Source organism: Ursus arctos, unplaced genomic scaffold (assembly GCF_023065955.2).
Source record: "Ursus arctos isolate Adak ecotype North America unplaced genomic scaffold, UrsArc2.0 scaffold_11, whole genome shotgun sequence".
Lineage (NCBI taxonomy): Eukaryota > Metazoa > Chordata > Mammalia > Carnivora > Ursidae > Ursus > Ursus arctos.
The window spans coordinates 20,484,945-20,505,804 of NW_026622775.1; the positions used below are offsets into that span (position 1 = coordinate 20,484,945).

The 20,860-nt window shown below is 34.5% G+C and overlaps 1 protein-coding gene across 1 annotated transcript in view; it reads left to right on the top strand.

Annotated features, from left to right (window-relative positions):
* Positions 1–20,860, top strand: part of HSPA4L (heat shock protein family A (Hsp70) member 4 like) — a 47,040-nt gene that overhangs the window by 22,494 nt on the left and 3,686 nt on the right. Inside the window, exons 10-19 of the mRNA XM_026499303.4 lie at positions 280–431; positions 878–984; positions 3,876–4,009; positions 5,697–5,896; positions 10,964–11,062; positions 12,221–12,358; positions 15,999–16,124; positions 16,638–16,745; positions 18,969–19,088; positions 20,002–20,163. Of these exons, the coding sequence (XP_026355088.1) occupies positions 280–431; positions 878–984; positions 3,876–4,009; positions 5,697–5,896; positions 10,964–11,062; positions 12,221–12,358; positions 15,999–16,124; positions 16,638–16,745; positions 18,969–19,088; positions 20,002–20,163 (1,346 nt within the window). The remainder of the gene's footprint in view (positions 1–279; positions 432–877; positions 985–3,875; positions 4,010–5,696; positions 5,897–10,963; positions 11,063–12,220; positions 12,359–15,998; positions 16,125–16,637; positions 16,746–18,968; positions 19,089–20,001; positions 20,164–20,860) is intronic.

The window sequence follows — 20,860 nt, forward strand, 5'->3', positions numbered from 1 at the left end:
TAAGGTTTTTTGGTAATCAGTACTCTTTATGGGTATTTGTGAGGTCTGTTATTGTTGTTACTCTATCATCTGGACCAAATGCAGTGCCTAACACATAGATAGCTAATATTTATTAAGTTTTGCCTTATTCCAAAATTTGTTTTTATCTTCTTTCTGTTTAGTCTTGTTTTGAGCAAAAACAAAATCCATTTTTTTTAAAAAGTACTTTCCAAGGTCTTTTGTTAACATTTTTATATAGATTATCTTATTTTTCTCAATTAAAAACATTTTGTTTTCCAGACTTGCAACGTGAAGACATAAGTAGTATAGAAATTGTAGGGGGAGCAACTCGAATTCCTGCAGTGAAAGAACAAATCACTAAATTCTTTCTTAAAGACATAAGTACCACATTAAATGCTGATGAAGCTGTCGCAAGAGGATGTGCATTACAGGTATGATTATTAATCCTTTTTTTTTTTTTACAGTGTATATTTTGCCAGAAATATGGCGATAGGCCTAAAGGGACCTTTTAATATTATCTGTTCAAACCACTTGTCAATAGGCTAAAAATAAATTAAAATTATTCCTGATAAATAAGTCTTGCGTCTTTCCAATTTCTGTTTTCAAACTATCAGAGGACAACATGTCTGTACTGTAGTGAAAGAACATTTACTTTATGAATTCTTGTAATTATTCCCATTTAAGATTCTTTTTTCAGATTTAAAAATATATTTTTATAAGGTCATAGAGAGTACTCGACACTTTAGCTGTTAGCAAAAGACTAATTTTTAGGATGTAATAATTTTATTACAAGGACTTTATTAAGCAGTTCAATCAGGGTAACCTATGGTATGTTTTGTGTTTGTTGATTTAAATATGGTATACATCTTATTTTCAGTGTGCGATTCTCTCACCAGCATTTAAAGTGCGTGAATTTTCTATAACAGACCTTGTTCCCTATTCAATCACGTTAAGATGGAAGACCTCTTTTGAAGATGGAACTGGGTAAGTTACTTTTAAAGCCTTGGTTAGAGCTTGTTGTAAGTAACCAATTGAACCTACTCTCTGAACTAGAGGAATTTATGCATCTAAAATTCTCAAATACTTTTAAATAAAATGTTAAGAGAAAAGGAACTATTAACTATTATGTAATCTGTAAACCATGATGGCATATTTTTAATTAGTATTTTATTGTAAAGTAAATCATTCTTATTTTCAAATAAAATCACAATATGGAAATATAAAAACTTAAAAAACCTGGATCTGCCATGCCGCAACTCCTACTTAGCCCATTTTACAAAGGTAACCATTGTTAACAGCTATGTTTATATCTATCCATTTTTTTGATTATCCAAAAATAAAAGCTGCACTTTTTAAATACATCATTATCTGAGTGTCTCCAGTGCAGCTTGCTTTCTAAAATGTTGTATATTACCTTTCCATGTCAACAGTGACTATTTTCTCAGCAATTGTGTGTGCCATAATTAATTTAACCAATACACCCTAAAGTCCTATTTTTTTTTGATTCAAGCAGTACTATTGGAAACATCCTTGTACACATCTTGTTTAGTTGTGTTTAGTAAATCTGTAAGATAACTATATAGGACTGAAATTGACCCAGAGATAGCATTATTATAACCAGTACTGCCATATTATTCACCAAAAGGATTATACTAATTTATGTTCCTTTTAAATTGCTGTGAATTATCTGTTGTAGCTCATTTTCTTCTGTGCTTTTAAAGATAAAATTCCGAAAGTGAAGATAAGTACTTTGTTACTAGATTTGCATTTCTGACTATCATGAGTCACAGTCTTTTCATGCTTTTATTGACATTTACATTTCCTTTTCCATGAACTGCTTAAGATTTAAATAGCTTGCTTCCCTGCTAAAATAAAAATTTGTGTTTCAAATAATATATTTGACTACTTTTCAGAGCTTATAATTTGTACAATAAGGTAAACCTGTATTTAGGTTTTGAAGTTGCTTTTAAAATTTTGTTCTGTGCTCTATACATCCACACCCCCAAGAAACTAAAATTTTTGCACACATTCTGAAAATATGGTTTATCAATCTGAATGTTTTGTAGAGCATTTAAATGGCATGTCCTAGTGTCAGTTTTGAGGCATTTCTTGCCCTCAGGTAACTTCAGGGGCAGCTGGCTGGCCCCGTTGGAAGAGCATGCTACTCTTGATCTTGGGGTTGTGAGTTCGAGCCCCCTGTTGGGTGTAGAGATTAACTTAAAGAAAACTTTATTTTTTTAAAGATTTTATTTATTTGAGAGAGAGCATGAGCAGGGTGAGGGGCAGAGGGAGAAGCGGACTCCCTGCTCAGCAAGGAGCCCAACGCAGGACTCCATCTCAGGACCCCAGGGATCATAACCAACTGAGCCACCCAAGTGCCCCTAAATAAACTTTAAAAAATATAAAGTTAGGGGCGCCTGGGTGGCACAGCGGTTAAAGCGTCTGCCTTCGGCTCAGGGCATGATCCCGGCGTTATGGGATCGAGCCCCACATCATGCTCCTCTGCTATGAGCCTGCTTCTTCCTCTCCCACTTCCCCTGCTTGTGTTCCCTCTCTCGCTGGCTGTCTCTATCTCTGTCAAATAAATAAATAAAATCTTTAAAAAAATAAAAAAATAAAATAAAATAAAAAAGATAAAGTTAATTTCAGTTAAAGATACAGTGATCCAGAAAAAATTATAAGAAACATGTGGGGAGTTAAGTAAATCTATCCTAGTGATTATAATAAGAAAGTAAAAGATAATATTGATTCTTGAAAAGTAGGATAGAGGGAAAGGTCCTTGAATATGAGATTTGCAAACCTTGCATAATGAATAGGGTGATGGTATAGTATTATAGAGTGAGTTTCTGGGCCACTATAAACAATAGTTGTAAGCCATTTCCGTTAAACTATTTAAGACTGGGAATTGTTGGGGCGCCTGGGTGGCACAGCAGTTAAGCGTCTGCCTTTGGCTCAGGGCGTGATCCCGGCATTATGGGATCGAGCCCCACATCAGGCTCCTCCACTAGGAGCCTGCTTCTTCCTCTCCCACTCCTGCTTGTGTTCCCTCTTTCGCTGGCTGTCTCTATCTCTGTCGAATAAATAAATAAAATCTTTAAAAAAAAAAAAAAAAGACTGGGAATTGTTATGTGGGTTTATAAAACTTCCTGTACTGGAGAAGAGGAACTACTAGGACATTATTACATCAGGTGAAAAAATTGGAATATGGATTGTATGTTAAAGTATTAGGGTAAATTTATAAAGTTTACAGCTGTACTGTGGTTATGGTAGAGAATATCCCTGTTAGGAAATACACAGTGAAGTACCCAGGCATAAAGGGCCGTAATGTAGGTAACACCCTCCACTGGTTTGGAAAAAATATACATGTACACAGAGTGTGCACTTACGTGATGAAACAAATGGAATAAAATGCTGACAGTAGTAAATCTAGGTAAAAGATATACAGGTGTTCCTTGTTCCTTGTGCTGTTTTATTTTTGCTCCTTTCTGTCAGTTTGAAATTAGTTTCAAATAAGTTTTTTTAAGGGAGCTAGAAATAAATAAGGGTTACATATGACAAGTATTTTGAATAAGATTTGGTCCACATATGTGAGCAAAAAACTACTTCCTGTATATTGGCCTCAAAATATACCTAATCTCAGTTAATTTTTTTTTTTAGTAGGATAGAATTGTCTGTTACTATGACAGAGATTCTAAAAACTTTGAGCCATAAACCTATCAAATTGCATGTTCATAGCAAAACCAGTAATTCTTTTTCTTTACATTTCTGGTTAGTGGTCTTTACAGTTGCTGCTTTTGAATTACGAATGATGTGGATTCTGTAATTAGATAATTAGACAACTTTCTGTTTGAACTGTTTTCCCACTCCCATTTTAGGGAATGTGAAGTATTCTGTAAGAATCATCCTGCCCCATTTTCAAAAGTCATTACTTTCCACAAGAAGGAACCATTTGAACTAGAAGCATTTTATACTAATTTACATGAAGTGCCTTATCCCGATCCAAGAATTGGTAAGAGAACTCAGGAAAAAAATTTCACACACTTTTGCCTTTTGTAAATATATTTTTGAATCAAGGAAATAAATAAATTGGTATTTGAGCTAAGTTAGCACTGAAAGATATTCATACTTTTTTCTAAACATGCACTGCTCACAATTTATCCTAGAATAACAGCAGGTTTGAGTATTTTTAATTCATTTTGACTTCTCTATTTAAAATGTTCTGTAATTTGCCTGAAAGGTTTGGGTGAGGGTCGTTTTTTATGGAAGAACTCCTTAATCAGTAAGCTGGAATTGTGCTGCCGGACTATTTAAACTTCGGTTCCTAGGCAACAACTAGGATGCATATCGTTGGATTAATACAAAAGTGAGAATTTGGGACTGTGATAACTGTTTAGCTGAGTAATCTTTTTTAGAGATCTAAAAGTATGATTTTTATAACATTTAAGAGAAGGAATAATTTATAATTCTTTAAATTTTCTGTTTGTATTGCTTTTGTTGGTAGACTAAAAAGGGAACGATGTGACTATCTCAAATACATTATTTAAAGCAGTAGAAATAAATTATGGAAGGTGGAATTAGTTTGCCAGGGCTTCTGTAACAAAGTACCACAAACTGAGTGTCTTAAACAGAATTTGTTGTCTCCAATTCTAGAAGCTAGAAGTAGGAAATATAGTGTTGACAGGATTCCTTCTGAGGGCTTTGAGGAAAGGATCGGTTGCAGGCTTCTGTCCTTGGTTGGTAGATGGCCATCTTCATGTTCACATGACATTCTCCCTATATGTGTATGTCTCCAAATAAGGACACCAGTCATTGGATTAGAACCCACCCTGATAATGTCATTTTAACCTGATTACCTCTGCTAAGACCCTGTCTACCAAGTAAGGTTACCATCTGAGGTACTTGAGAGTAGGACTTCATATTAATTTGAGGGTGAGGGTCTCAATTCAACCTATAACAAAGGTCAACCAAATTTTTTACTTCTCAGTTTTTCTGCCTAGTATCCTCTCTCTACTATGGATATCATTACATATTACGGATTTTTAAAAATAAAACAGCAGAGGGGCACCCGGCTGGCTCAGTCGGAAGAACGTGTGTGAATCTTAATCTTGGGGTTGTGAGTTCAAACCCCACGTTGGGTGTAGAGATTACCTAAAAATAAGATCTTTAAAAAAATAATAAAAATAGTTTCTTAAAGTGAGAAGTTAATATGATCTCTGTAGGTATTAGTGACTGAATAACTTAGCAATTTTGCTATAGGGTGAAATTTTTTAAAATTGCTTTATTTGTGAATTACCAAGATAGTTATGGTTTGCAAAACTTACAGCGACAGGATAATGTCCATTTTGTTTCCAAACTCAGAAATTGAATTTTGTTATTTTGGTTTTAGAGTAACAATATTATAAAATACTTAAAAGCTATATTGCCTTGAGTCAAATTGTCCTTCCTTGAAATTCCAACTTACCTTTGTCCTAGCACTGATGATTTTCAGCAGGCTGCTTAACCCTTCTAAGTCTTAAATATTAGGTTTATTAAGATATTTAAAAAGGTGTCTAGGGTCAATGGATTTTCCACAGTAATTATTCTGGATATAATTTACGATTATTTGCCATCATCTAAAAAATAACAGTCAAAATTATTGAATGAATAAGTTAATAATTGGAGGCCCATGTACTGACGGAAGCTCTTTTTTCCTTAAGGGAGCTTCACTATTCAGAATGTTTTTCCTCAGTCTGATGGTGATAGTTCCAAAGTGAAGGTTAAAGTTCGTGTTAACATCCATGGAATCTTCAGTGTGGCCAGTGCATCAGTAATTGAGAAGCAGAATGTGGAAGGGGATCACAGTGATGCTGCTATGGAGACAGAAGCTTCATTTAAGAATGAAAGCAAAGATGATGTGGTATGTAGAAAACCTATTGCAAGGTTCCTCTGATAAATATTTAGCTTCTTAATCAAAACTGATACCTTAATAGTTGAAAATATTAATCTCTGAGGTTTTATTGTAGGAATCAATATACACTTTTTTAAATAAAAGCATCAAAGAATGATTTTTTAAGTATAATTTTAAATGCTGTACATCTTTCACATTTTAAAATCTCTGGTTTTGCATCATTAATAACCTTATATCAAACACATGTATGTTTGGAGTCATCTTTCCTAAATTCTTATTTATTTCCATTAAAAACATGTATTATGGCTAGCTTTTTAGCTTACAGATAAAACCATTCAGATTGATACATTTTGAACTATACATGTTACCTTTTTTTAGATAAAGTACATGCTTAATAAAGAATTGTTCTGGGTTTAGGGATTATATGTGGCGTGTGAACATAAGAGTGTGCTGTACATTCAGTAACATTAATACAGATTTTAGACAGTTTATTTCCTTAGGAAAGTTACCTGACCCTAACACTATATTTACTCTTAGAATACTAAGTCTTGCAGGACTTGTAGGAGAACATGATGTATTCCATTACACAAAGGTTTCATCTTTTTGTATGTATACCATTTATGAGTTATTTTTAATGGCATATTAGATTTTTTTGGTTCCAATCATAATTGGAGATCTGCCCTAGATTTTTTGTGTATTTGTGTATATTAAGAATGGATTTTGGGGGTGCCTGGGTGACACAGTTGGTTGGGTATCCAACTCTTGATTTCGGCTCAGATTGTGATCTCAGGGTTGTGAGATCAAGTCCTATGTTGGAGAGTCTGCTTGAGATTCTCTCTCCCTCTGCCCCTCCTGCTCATGTGCTCTCTTTCTCTCAAATAGAAGAATAAATATTTAAAGAAAAAAAATGGATTTTGTATTGTTAAATTTCAAGACTGTCTCTCCCTTTTGTGAAGTTTGTCTTTTTGTCTGTTTTTATTAATAATTACTCTAAAATCTTCCTCGTTGATCAGAATTCTACTCGTTAAAGTACCCATTTAGGGATCATGGCATTTTCTTTCATTCTTCTTCCCATGTATTATTTTGCTATTACATCCTTCCTTGAATTGAGATGAAAAGAAAAGTGCTAATCTGTTAGTAAAGAGTGTCAATTTTTTATAATTAATGTAAGAATGATAGGTGGAAGAGTTTTCTTTTTTTTGAAAAGTTTTCTTGGTTGTAGTTCACAATAATTTAAGTCAGACATGTAAATTTAATCCATTAAGATTTATTTTTGCTAATATTGAGAGCACTCTGTATGCCTTTAGGATGAATTTTTCATAAGCATTTCAGTTTTCTTCACCTCTTTTTCTTAAAAGTCTCTGTTGAGACCTTTAGTTTTCTCTATATAGTGAATCCTAGGCACTAAAAACAATAATATGGCACCCATTTTTCTGCCACCTTTAGCATTTCTTATTTGCTGCTTTTGTCTGTGGGTTTGAAAGAATGATCTGGATGTGGACTTAAAGGATTCATCTGTGAATAAAGGATATGAAGTTATGACATCTGCTGTGGCCATTCAAGAGACTTATTTGCCTACCAGGAGTGTTTTGGCTTATAGGAAGGAACATTTCCAAGTAGTTGATGTTCCCATATAAGAGATTTCTTCTAGATAAGTAAGATGTTCCTAAATATTCTTTCTACAACATATATAATCAAGAGAAAAAGAAAGTTTAACATTATGGATCATATCCTTGGCATTTTTGACAAGCACATTCCACATATATTACCTCCTTTTAAATCCCTACCATAGCTGGATATAATAGGTGTTGAATAAATTTAGTTTATTTCTGAATCCTTGCTAACAGGGGGTGATGGTTGAGTATCCTGTGTAGAAAACATCCTGTATGCTGTATTTCTTAATGGTTTTCTCTAGGATTTTTTTTCTTTAATTCTGTATCCAGAAGTTTAAAAGCTAAGGCCTACCTACCATTATAGTCGTTTCTCCCTTCCTCCCAAAAAATGTGAACCAAATCAGAGTAGACTTTGGAATTTAATTGTTTCAATTTTAGAGGAGAAAGTAAGAGGGTAATAAGTTCTTTTTACTCTTCCCTGCCTGCTGACACTATTGGTTCTGACATAAACCCAGTAAGCAACAGGAGTCTTTTTTTTTTTTTTTTGCTTTTGCTTTTGCTTTTGCTTTTGCCTGAGTCGATTTATGAAAGATTATTTTATGGTCCTCTTGTTTCTTTTTTCATTAAAAACTAAGACAGCTTTGATTTTCCTGAAAAAAATCATAACAGATTGCAGACTTTTCTTCAATATGAAGATGTCTCAAAATTAAATTGATACTTCTAGGTATATATTACTATACGGTCATACTAAGAAGTTATCACAGCTTAGGCTTTATCACAAAACCAGAGATCAGAAAGACTATATGCTATTTATTATATTAATATGCTTTGATTTTACTATTCCCCAATTGTTGGCCACTTTTCCCAAAATATCTGATTACTTATATGTACCAGGCACTGTTTTAGGCTCTGAAGATCCAGTGGTAAGCAAGGAAGAAAAGGTCTCCATCTATCTGTAACTTACCTTCTAGTGGGAAAGGACAAGCTGGAAGCAACAAGATACCATATAAATATAAAGGGAATTAATGGGGGTGGGGAATGCATAGTGGAAATTATGTGATAGTGATGAGGAAAGCAACCTGTGAGGAAGGAACAGGTAAGCCAGCCTGAAAGATGCAAGAGCAGTTTGAAGGTAAGTTGTGGGTAGGTGTCTGGGCAGAATGAGTAACAAGTATAAAGCCACTGAGGAAGAAAGCCCTTTTTTGTTGTAACAAATGCAAGGGTAGCTGATATATGAGATATAGGAGTGGAGAAGGTGAGGAAAGTGGCAAGAAAAAATATTAAGGTAGATCAAGGGACAGAGCCAGTAAAGCCTTTATATAGTTCACGATAATGATTCTGGATTTTATTCTTTTTTTTTTTTTTTTAAGATTTACTTATTTATTTTAGAGAGCTTAAGCTAGAGGGGCAGAGGGAGAGAGAATCTCAAGCAGACTCTGCACTGAGTGTGGAGCCTGATGTGGGTCTTGATCTCATGACCCTGAGATCAAAACCTGAGCTGAAACCAAGAGTTGGATGCTTAACCAGCTGTACCACCCAGGCACCCCTGGATTTCATTCTTAAGTGCTTTTTATTCAGCAAATAACTAGAAGCACTGGAATGTGTGTTTGGATATAGCAGGGAACAGAAAAATGATCTCAACCCTCATGCAATTTAAATTCTGTCAGAGAAGCCAGAATCTAGAAGCACTTCTTTTAATTTCCCCTCTATAGATAATATTTGTATGAACCTTCTCAAATCATTTCAAAAGGTTAACACATTATTCTCAAATCAATTGTAAGCTGTACAATTTTCCACTTTTTTAATATATCTGAAATTGGGGTAGGCCTTGCAAATGATCATATCTTCTACTTACTGTTGCCAATGGCAATAATCATGATACAGTTCTCATCACCTGTACATGTGTGAATTTGGTTGCTATTCCCGGTGACATGACTAGGCAGTTGTATCCCCTTGACATTTCTGTCAACAAACTGTTTTAAAGACCATTCGTGGAAGGAATTCAAGTCCTGGTTGTTGTCTGAAGATAATCTGCTGACTCCTTTTGGTATGATAAAGAAAACACCATCATAAAACTTGCAGAATAGGTATCAGTGGCTTATAAGAAAATATTAAGAGACCATACTGGAACAACTTTTAAACAAATGCTGGGTCACTGATGCTTTTGATTGCACAGAGGACAATATTGTGTAGAAAAATACTCAACAACTTGAATAAACTGATTCTGAATGTGAGGTTTTAGAAATACCTTAACTGCTTTATATGATTTATCTTTTAGAGATATATACATGTTAGAAGAGCTTTCAATAAGTATCAAGTAAAAATGCTAACTGATCAAGCATTTTGGCCACTTAACTGGCAACATTTTTTTTCTTAGTGTTATATGAAATAGAGTTAAGTGTATTTGTGTCTTCCTACATTACACCAACTCACCACTATTATCACTTTTTTCACCTTTTTTCAGAGTGGGGGAAATTGTATAGTTAGAAGTTGGCTCGGGGGGTGGGGGGTGGAAGATCAGAAATAATTGACTTTCTAAAAAATTTTTTTAAAGATTTATTAATTTATTAGAGAGCAGGAGGAGGGGCAGAGGGAGAGAGAGAAACAGACAGAATCCACAAGCAGACTTCCCAACATGGGTCTTGGTCCCAGGACCCTGAGATCATGACCTGAGTCAGCACTTACTCCACTGAACCACCCAGGTTCCCCAGAGATAATTGGCCTTTTAACTGCAAAGAACACTGGTGTAAATGATCTGCTAATTTATTTTTCTCTTTGGCACAAATAAGCATTTATTCATGATAGCCTTCTGGGTATTTTATATTTACTTAACTCCAAATATATAAGAAGACTTAAATTATTCTGATTCCTGAATTTCAAGCTTTCTTCTTTTGAGGAGGGTGATCATAAATAAGGTTAAGAAAGACCAGAAAAATCTATTACTTTTTTAACAGTCTTATTGGGTGAAAGTTTATCCTTTACACATTAAAAAATCTTTGAAGTTTACATTGTAATAATTTGGAGCCATCTACTTTGACAGTTTTGATGTATTGAGTATTTTACTATATTTAAAAATATATAATGACCTTATGTAATACACGTATTTTGTATCTTTCTCATTTTCCCACATTAAGTTCTTTATAAACATTTTTCAGGTCAAGTTTAATGTTCTCTTTTTTGTAAGCTTATGTTTGTGAATTTTGATTGGCGAATTTAACTTGAACAGTTTTTTGTTTTTTTTGCAGTTATTTAACCACAGCTGAATGAAACAGTTTATTAGCATCAAATCTTTTTCTTTTACGTGTTAATCTATTTATTTGTAGTTACTCTCATTTGAGAAACAATCTTCTATTTTACAATGTTCACACACTACAAAGCAGTTTTGAACACTAAGATGCTGTTTATTAAAAAAAAATAGAATAAGGAAGACACTCATATTATCAATTACATATTTTCTATCCAGGATAAAATGCAAGTTGACCAAGAAGAAGAAGGACATCAAAAATGTCATGCTGAACACACCCCAGAAGAGGAAATAGATCATACAGGAACCAAAACAAAGGTGTGTTTTACTATTTTTGTGGTTGTGTCTTTTTGAGATTGATATTTTAAATCTTAGTACTCTGGAAAAGTATAGAAGCATAAAGCCAGAATAAATACAATTCGATGAGTTATTATAGAGGATTTTTAAAAGAATGAACCCTAACAATATAAGTAAAATTATCTTTTTGGTAGGAAAAAGAAGGTGTATTTTTCAGTAATTTTTTGTCTCATTAAAAACTATATAATCCCAGAAAAATAAGAAATGCAGTAAGCTAAATGAAGAAAACTTAATTTAGCAGTAACTTCACATCTCAAAATTAACCACTCTAAGCATTTTGCCACATATCATAAAATATTTTCTTTTGTGCAGAAATAAATATTTTTGAAGGTGTGACTTTCAAGGATGACTCTTATTGAAAGTCATTATTTTACTGAGACAGTCGTTGCCAATAACGGAGAGACCCAGACCCAATCATCCAGATGAATGTGGCTGCAGCTCTAAATACCGCCTTCAACAGTTTTTTTCTAACCTGAACAGAATTTAATCTGTATTGGTTAGTTGTGTAGATTTTTTTCAGGGATTATAAAGATTTTGTTTCAAATCCTGGGCACTCCAGTAATTTAGAAACCGAAACCTGTTTTTCTGGATTTTTAATTTTACTTGATATTTTTTGCTTTAATTGTTTAAACAGCTTGAGATATAGCTTACATACCATATAGTCCACCCATTTAAGTGTACAATTCAGTGGTTTTTAATATACTCACAGAGTTTTGCAACTATTACTACAAACATTTTTATAGCGTTTTTATCACCCAGGAACTGCCTGTTTTCCAGAACGGTTTCGATATTTTATAATCTTGTTAGCATTGTGAAGGTTCCAATTTCTCCACATCCTCACCAATTCTTATTATTTTCCTTTTTTTCATTATAGTTGTCCCTAATGGGTGTGAAGTGGCATCTCATTGTGGCTTTAATTTGCATTTCCATTCTGGTATTTTTTTATGTAGAAAACTTAGTGTACACAGAATATAAAATACTATCCATATTAAAGTAGTATTAAGTATAGTAGATGGTAAAAGTTTCAATTTTACTTTTTTGTTTAATCTGAAATCACTTGTAAATGTATTCTTAAGCTGGTTTTAGAAATTTATACTTCTCTTGCATTTCTCTTTGCAGTCAGCTCCCTCAGACAAACAAGATCGATTAAATCAGACTATTAAAAAAGGAAAAGTCAAGAGTATTGATCTGCCTATTCAGAGTAGCCTGTGTAGACAACTGGGCCAAGATCTTCTCAACAGCTACATTGAAAATGAGGTATATAAATCTGAGTTGATGTTGAAATAAGTGGTAGTATATTCTGAAATTTTTGTTGAAGTCAGTTATTATTACCCCCCCCCCCCGAATTTGGGGATCTAGTCCATAACTCCTAAGGAATTATTAAATCATTGAACTACTTTATTTTAGACAAAATACTAAGCTATAATAATGTCATGTACAGTGTAGCTTTTATCAGAGTTATGTGAAGAAGATGTATTATCTCCACTATAAAGAAAGACCACTCTAATACTAAGGATTTTTACCTCCTGTTACTCTGTCTTAACAGTAACACCCAGCAGACATTGTATGGGGAAGTATTAGCAGCTCCCCTCTTCTAATGTGTTCTTCTTAAAGATAAGGCTCTATTCAGAATGTTTTCTGGCTTCCCTTTAATACTGCTTAAGACCTGTTCTCATTCTTGAAGTTTTCTTTACATGTCTGTGTGTCTAATTTTATAGTCTCTTGAGGGAAGAGACTGTTTCTTGACTAGCAGTTGTATAAGAAGTAATTTTATTTTTAAAACTTTTATTTAAGTAGTTGTAATTTCTACAGGCTTGGCTAGTATTAGAGAACGTCAGTTTTCTTTGAAGCACCCCATATTCTCCCGACTGGTGCACATTATTCTAGGAATTTCTTCAAGAGATTTTGATTTTACAGTGCTTGCTCTTTTTAGTACTTTCCTATATTGTCTATTCATTAAGTATTAAAGGCTGCATTTTAGGTGAAGTAAGCATTCCTGGAGACCATGAGTAATTCAGAATTTGTTTTGGACAAATTAATTTTCCCAAAGGAATAAATTGTAAGCAAGCGCTGCTGTGGTGTATTTTGTGTATACAATTTTTCTTAAGGTTTTAAACGTCTCACTATTTTAAATTCCAAATGTCAGTGCACTATAGTCTTCTGTTTAAAATACTGTGTTTCTGTTAAATTGAAAATTTTCTTCAGGTATTACAATCCTCAGATTTTTATTTCTTTGCTTTGTAACAATAATCATATTTGCTAACCTTTTAAAACACGCTGATATCTTATTTAATCCTCAAAACAAACCTGTGAAGTATAGGTACTGTTAGAGATTTGTTTTACAGATGAAGAAACAGGAACAGGTAGACTAAATCATACAAGGCCAGAGAGTAACCTTTGAGTGGGATCTCGGTAGTCTGTCTCCAGAGCTTAAGATCACAACCACTGTATTATATCCCCTTCCAAACTAAAATTTATTCAGCATGAGTTATGTGCTAGGCACTACACTAAAATTTTATGCAAATTATGTGAATCTCATTAACAGCCCTAAACAGATAGATAGTTGTATTCTCTCTGTTTTAGGGTAAGAAAACTGAGGCTTATGGGGCGCCTGGGTGGCACAGCGGTTAAGCGTCTGCCTTCGGCTCAGGGCGTGATCCCGGCATTCTGGGATCGAGCCCCACATCAGGCTCTTCTGCTATGGGCCTGCTTCTTCCTCTCCCACTCCCCCTGCTTGTGTTCCCTTTCTCGCTGGCTGTCTCTATCTCTGTCAAAAAAATAAAATCTTTAAAAAAAAAAACAAAACAAAAAAAAAAAACTGAGGCTTAGAGAGGTTCATTGACCTTCCTGTGATCTCAAAGCTAGTAAGTGGGGAGCCAAGGAATTGAACCCGAGTATGTACAATGACATAGTCTATGTGGGGTTTTTAAAACAGCTTTATTGGGGTGCCTGGGTGGCTCCGTAGTGAAGCGTCTGCCCTCAACTCAGGGCATGATCCTGGCATTCTGGGATCGAGCCCCACATCAGGCTCCTCCACTGGGAGCCTGCTTCTTCCTCTCCCACTCCCCCTGCTTGTGTTCCCTCTCTCGCTGGCTGTCTCTCTCTCTGTCAAATAAATAAATAAAATCTTATAAATAAATAAAATACAATAGCTTTATTGAGATATAATTCACATACAATACAGTTTACCCATTTAAAGTGTACAGTTCGGTGGCTTTTGGAATATTATACATTACTAATCTTTTAAACTGTAGTAGAATGTATATAACAAAATTTGCCATTTTGATTAAATGTACAACAATTCAGTGGCATTGTTACATTTACAATTTTGTGAATTGTCACCACTGCCTATTTCTAAAACGTTTTCATAACCCCAGAAAGTCTGTAATTATTAATAACTCACCATTCTTCTCTTCCCCCAACCCCCAATAAACTCTAGCCACTTTCTGTCTCTGGATTTGCCTGTTCTAGATAAATCATATGAATGTAATCATACAATATTTGTCCTTTTGTGTCTGGTTTAGTACACTTAGCATAATGTTTTCAGAGTTCATCCATGTTGTAACGTGTATCAGAACTTTATACCTTTTTATAATAGAATAATATTTCATTGGAGATATTTGTACATTTTATCCATTCATCTGTTAATGGACAACTGAGTTGTTTCCGCCTTTTGGCTATTGTGAATAATGCTTTAGTGGGCATACAGATATCTGTTTCGAGTTCCTGTTTTCAGTTCCTTTGGTTATTAACACCTAGGAGTAAAATTGTTGTCATATTGTAATTCTTTATGTAGCTTTTTGAGGAACCACTAAACTGTTTTACATAACAGCTACAGCATTTTACATTCCCAATAGCAATATGCAAGCATTAAAAATTCTCCACATCCTCATCAACATTTTCCATTTCTTATAATCCATTTCTTTGATTGTAGTCATTCTAAGTAGATATGAGGAGTTTTTGGTTTGCATTTCCCTAATGCATATTCTCTTTTTTAAAATTGAAGTCTAGTTCATACACAGTCTTTTTTAAAATTGAAGTCTAGTTCATACACAGTGTTACTTTAGTATCGGGTATATAGCATAGTGATAAACCAGTCTATACATCATGGTATGCTCACAAGTATAGCTGTCATCTCTCACTGTACACTATTATTATACCATTGACTGTATTCCCTGTGCTGTACCTTTTATCCCCATGACTTACTCATTCCATAACTTGAAGCCTGGATCTCCACTCCCTCTCACCCATTTTGCCCACCCCCCCACCCATCTCCCCTTTGGCAACCATCAGTTCTATTTATGGGTCTGTTTCTACTCTTTGTTTATTCATTTGTTTTTTAGATTCCACATAAAAGTGAAATCATACAGTATTTGTTTTTGTCTGACTTGTTTCACTTAGCTTAGGTCCATTTATTTTGTTGCAAATAGTAAGATTTCATCCTTTTTAATGGCTGAATAATACTCCATTACACACACTTATACACATAGAGAGCCCACACCTTCTTTATTCATCTATCAATGGACACAGGTTGCTTCTGTATCTTGGTATTGTAAATAATGCAATAAACAGAGGGTACATACATCTAATTATTTTTGTTTTCTTTGGGTAAATACCCAATAGTGGAATTATTGGATCATATGGTACTTTAATTTTTAATTTTTTGAGGAACCTCTATACCATTTTCCACACTTGCTGCACCAATTTACATTCCCACCAACACTGCATGAGGGTTCCTTTTTCTCCATACCTTCAACGACACTTGTTATTTCTTGTCTTTTTGATTCTAGCCATTCTGACAGGTATTAGTTGATAGCTTATTATGGTTTTGATACGCATTTCCCTGATGACTCTCCTGCATATTCTCAATAGCAACTAATCTAAACATTTTGAATAGGGGAAGATGATAATGCAAGATAAATTAGAGAAAGAAAGAAATGATGCTAAGAATGCTGTTGAAGAATATGTATATGATTTTAGAGACAAGCTGGGCACGGTCTATGAAAAATTCATCACTCAAGAAGTAAGTCTAAATTTTAAAGTTTTTATTAGAATAATTTGTTAGAGGGGCACCTGGGTGGTTCAGCTGGTTAAGCATCTGACTCTTGATTTCAGCTCAGGTCATGATCTCAGGGTCGTGAGATCGAGCCCCCATGTTGGGCTTCACGCTCAGTGTGGAGTCTTCTCGCTCTCTCCCCCCTCTACCCTTCTCTCCACTTGCGTTTGCACGCATGCGCTCTTGCTCACTCACACACTTTCCCTCTCTCAAATAAGTCTTTTTAAAAAATGATTTGTTTGACAATGTTAATACGATTTATACAAATAAACATACCAAATGTGTTACTGTCGACAATCTCCTTGAGCCATTCTTAGTTATTTCTCCCAGTTGCAGAAGTATGGTAAAAAACATGTTTATGAATAAAAAGCCAGAGAAATCTGAAATTTAATCTTTTATACTTGAAAAACATGCTGTCCTTAATAACTTTTATTTCTAAGGAATGTATTTTCAGTCAGTGTCTTTTAAATGTATAACTAGGATTTGAATAAACTGTCTGCAATATTGGAAGACACAGAAAATTGGCTTTATGAAGAAGGAGAAGACCAACCTAAACAAATTTATGTGGATAAGCTTCAAGAACTAAAGGTAAAATTTTCAAAGTCCATGTTAGTTTTGAACAGAACATTGTTTTCCAGAAAATTATGCTGTAAAAGCAGAGTCTATTTTTAATAAATATATTAGAAAATACTAAAGCAAGATAGATGTAAGAAGAATTGTTCTCTAATCTTAAAAGCATTTTTAGAGGGCAGTAATGCTACATGATAATTGAAATAATGTGTAATCGTATTTGTTATGATTTTCAGATATAAATATGTAGCAGATGATTGGAATATTACCACTTTTACATTAGTCATATATTTCTGAGATGTCATTAAGAAAGGATTTGTGAACCTGATCCCTTCTTATCCATTAGAGGATACACCCTTTCTCTTTTTCTCTCCCCCTTCACTGTCATGATTTTGAGGAGTAATATACTGCCCTTTTGTGTTTTCACATTGCAACTGATGTGGACACCTGGCCACTGTAGAAATTCAAAAATAGCACTCCTGCTCTTGAATGTCCTTCCACAAAGAAATAAGGAGTTGTGGTCACCAGCTTTCCCTTTTCTAGGTCCAATGGTATGATTTTAAGAAAAGACCACTATTACTCCTTTCTTTCTGCTTGTCTACCCTACCCTGAAAAAAATAGTTTGAAGTTTAGATTACAAGGATGAAAGCATATTTGTCTCTTCTTCTTAGTGTGGATCATAGCAATACTTGAATGTTCACATAATTACCAGGGGCTCTTACTGAAATGGGGACTATGATTCAGTATATATCTGATGTGGTGGGCTCATGATTCTCTATTTTTAGCAAGCTTCCAAGAAATTCTGATGCTGCTGGTCACTGAACCATTCTGAGTTGCAAGGGAAAAACATAGATGACATTGATAATGATTCCTAGACTATGGGAAAAGGCAGCCCTCTAGGACTGGGGGAGGTGGGGAGTGTAAGAGAAGTTACCTAAAAGCAGAAGTTAGTATCGTGAAAAAGTTAGAATTGTCTTCATGCCAGCAAATTACTTCCAAATGGAATAATTAGAAAGCAACTAGAAAACCTGAGCTTATGATAGCAAAACTAGGCTTTATGACATTTTATCTTGATGATGGTGTTACTCCCCATCTCCCTAAGAGAATGTATATATTTTGTGTAGTAGGAGCTCCCAGGCAGCTGAGGCCAGTAGAAATGACTGAAAAGCCCAGCAGCTCTCAAAAAGGATTATTTTACTCCAAATATATAAGTAACCATAGAAATGAATGTTATAGAAGTTTTCACAGGCCTTAGTTTTTGTTTTTTTTTGTTTTTTTGGTTTTTTTTTTGAGTTGGCTGTTAAAAATACTTGGTCCTCTTTCAAAATCATTTACAGTAAGGGGCGGCTGGGTGGCTCGGTTGGTTAAGCATCTGTCTTTGGCTCAGGTCATAATCCCAGGTCATAATCCTGCTCAGTGGGGAGTCGTCTACTCCCTCTGCTCCTCCCTCTGCTCGTGTGCTCTCTCTCACACTCATGCATGTGTGAGTCCTCTCTCTCAAATAAATAAAATCTTTAAAAATTTTTTTTCAATAAAAAATATGTTAATAGACTAAATGCAATATGGTATTCTGGAACAGAAAATTATGAAATCCACATGAGGTCTGGAGTTCAGTTAATAGTAATGCACCAGTGTTAGTTTCTTAGTTTTGACAAGTGTACGTTCTATGGTGGTATAAGATGTTAACATTAGAGGATAACAATAGAGGTACTTGATGCTCTTATTATTTCCTTTATAACTTCTCTGAAAATTTAAAATTATTCTAAAATACATTGATTTTTTTTAAGTGTATGAAGAATATGAAACAAAATAGGTATTCATTCTTCTAATGATTGCCCTCCTCAAAGTTACAGAGGCTGTTTTAACATTTAGAAATTACCCATTCCAGGCACTTGGGGTAAATCAAGTTTCAAATACATGAATTCTGCATGAAGTATTGTTCTATGGTCTTCTTACTTAATACTTCTGTAAAAAAGTGTTGCCTTTGGATTTGAAAGGAATCAATAGGTAATCTTAATAAATGAGAGAAAGACATAAATCATTAGTTAGGCATCTCTGTGTAGGATTGCATAAGTAAATAACCACTGGAATTACTCTCATGTAGGGAAACAGAGCAGGCATATTTTGATCTGGCCAGCTTTCTTTCCTATTCATCATCATGTAAAGACCCAGTAAAAGTTGTCTTCTGTTAAAAATTGTCTTCTGTTAATAACTTTTTCTTTTAAAAAAATTTCTTAATAGAAATATGGCCAGCCTATTCAGATGAGGTACATGGAACATGAAGAGAGACCAAAAGCTTTAAATGACTTGGGAAAAAAGATTCAACTTGTTATGAAAGTGATAGAAGCATACAGAAACAAGGTATGAAAGCCACAAAGCCTGCTGATGATGATGGCATGTGGGTAGTATATGGTGGCAGTGGGGTAAATCTGTAAGTTCTCAGCTGCAAAGCGATAGCAGTTGTTGCCACCAAATTCTGGAGACCTTGTGCACCAAACTTAAAACTTTTTTTTCTTGTTGGAGGGACACCTGGGTGGCTCTGTCATTTGAGTGTCTGACTCTTGATTTTGGCTCAGGTCATGATCTCAGGGTGGTAGGATCAAGCCCTGTGTGGGGCTCCATGCTGAACATGGAGCCTACTTGGGATTCTTTCTCCCTCTCCCTCTATCCCCAAACCCCATCCCCCACCCCATGCATGCAGTCTCTCTCTCAAAAAAAAAACAAAAAACCCAAACCAAAAGAAACAAATGTATTGGAAAATTATTGGTAAAGGGTAGTTACACACTTAAAATACAGTGCAGGTATGTGGCTTTAATCTCTTAAAATTCCCTAGGTATGTATGGTTTTAAAACACAGCATCACCATTCTCCCAGTTCTTTGGCTTTGGAGTACTCTTTCATTCCATTTTCCTGTTGTGCTGTATATTGAGAATTTTCTGTCTAGCTTGCAGTATGCCTTCTTATTTCTCTTCCCTAACAAATTTAATTCTCTGCAGCTTCTTTTCTTGGCTAAGTATTGTTCCCTCGAATATTCTCCACTAGGCATTTTTTGGCAAATCTGACTTCTTCAGAAAGCCTTTCCTTTTAAAAACGCACACTGATATTTTTCTTTCTCCCAGTCTCTTCAATTCTGTATCATTTGTATATGTCTTCTTCACATGGATATGTGTGAGGTATACATTCAATAAGAGTCTAAATCTTTTAAATAGAAATTATTCATTAATTGATCCATTACTGAAAAATATCTGTTACATTAAGTAGAATTTTTTTAACAGGATGAAAGATACGATCATTTGGATCCTGCTGAAGTGGAAAAAGTTGAAAAATATATCAGCGAAGCCATGAGTTGGCTGAACAGTAAGATGAATGCACAGAACAAACTAAGTCTCACTCAAGATCCTGTGGTGAAAGTTTCAGAAATAGTTGCAAAGTCAAAGGTAAGTAAATATAAAATTCTCTTTTTAATGGGTTCAGGCACTTAACGTTTTTAATGGGAGTCATACTTTGAGAAATAATCAACTTGCAAAGAACTTAGAGAAACAAATTTAAGGCTAATTTTTAATTTTGAAAAAAAAAAAAAGATTCTAGGTAGGACATCCCTGTTCTTTGATTTAGTCACATACACCCTAGAACAACAGAATACTCATTCTTTTCAAACACACATAGAACTTTCTACAGAATAGATCATATTACTGGGTCACAAAACAGGTCTCAACTGATATGAAAAGACTGAGATTATTCCCTGGATATTCTCAGACCACAATGCTTTGAAACTGGAACTCAATCACAAGGAAAAATTTGGAAAAAACTCAAACACTTGGAAACTAAGAACCATCCTGCTCAAGAATGATTGGGTAAACCAGGGAATTAAGAATGAGATTAAGCAATTTTTGGAGACCAATGAGAATGAAAACACATCGGTCCAAAACCTATGGGACACTACAAAGGCAGTCCTAAGGGGAAAATACATAGCCATCCAAGCTTCACTCAAAAGAATAGAAAAATCTAAAATGCAGTTTTTTGTTTTTTTTAAAGATTTTATTTATTCATTTGACAGAGATAGAGACAGCCGGAGAAAGAGGGAACACAAGCAAGGGGGAGTGGGAGAGGAAGAAGCAGGCTTCCAGCGGAGGA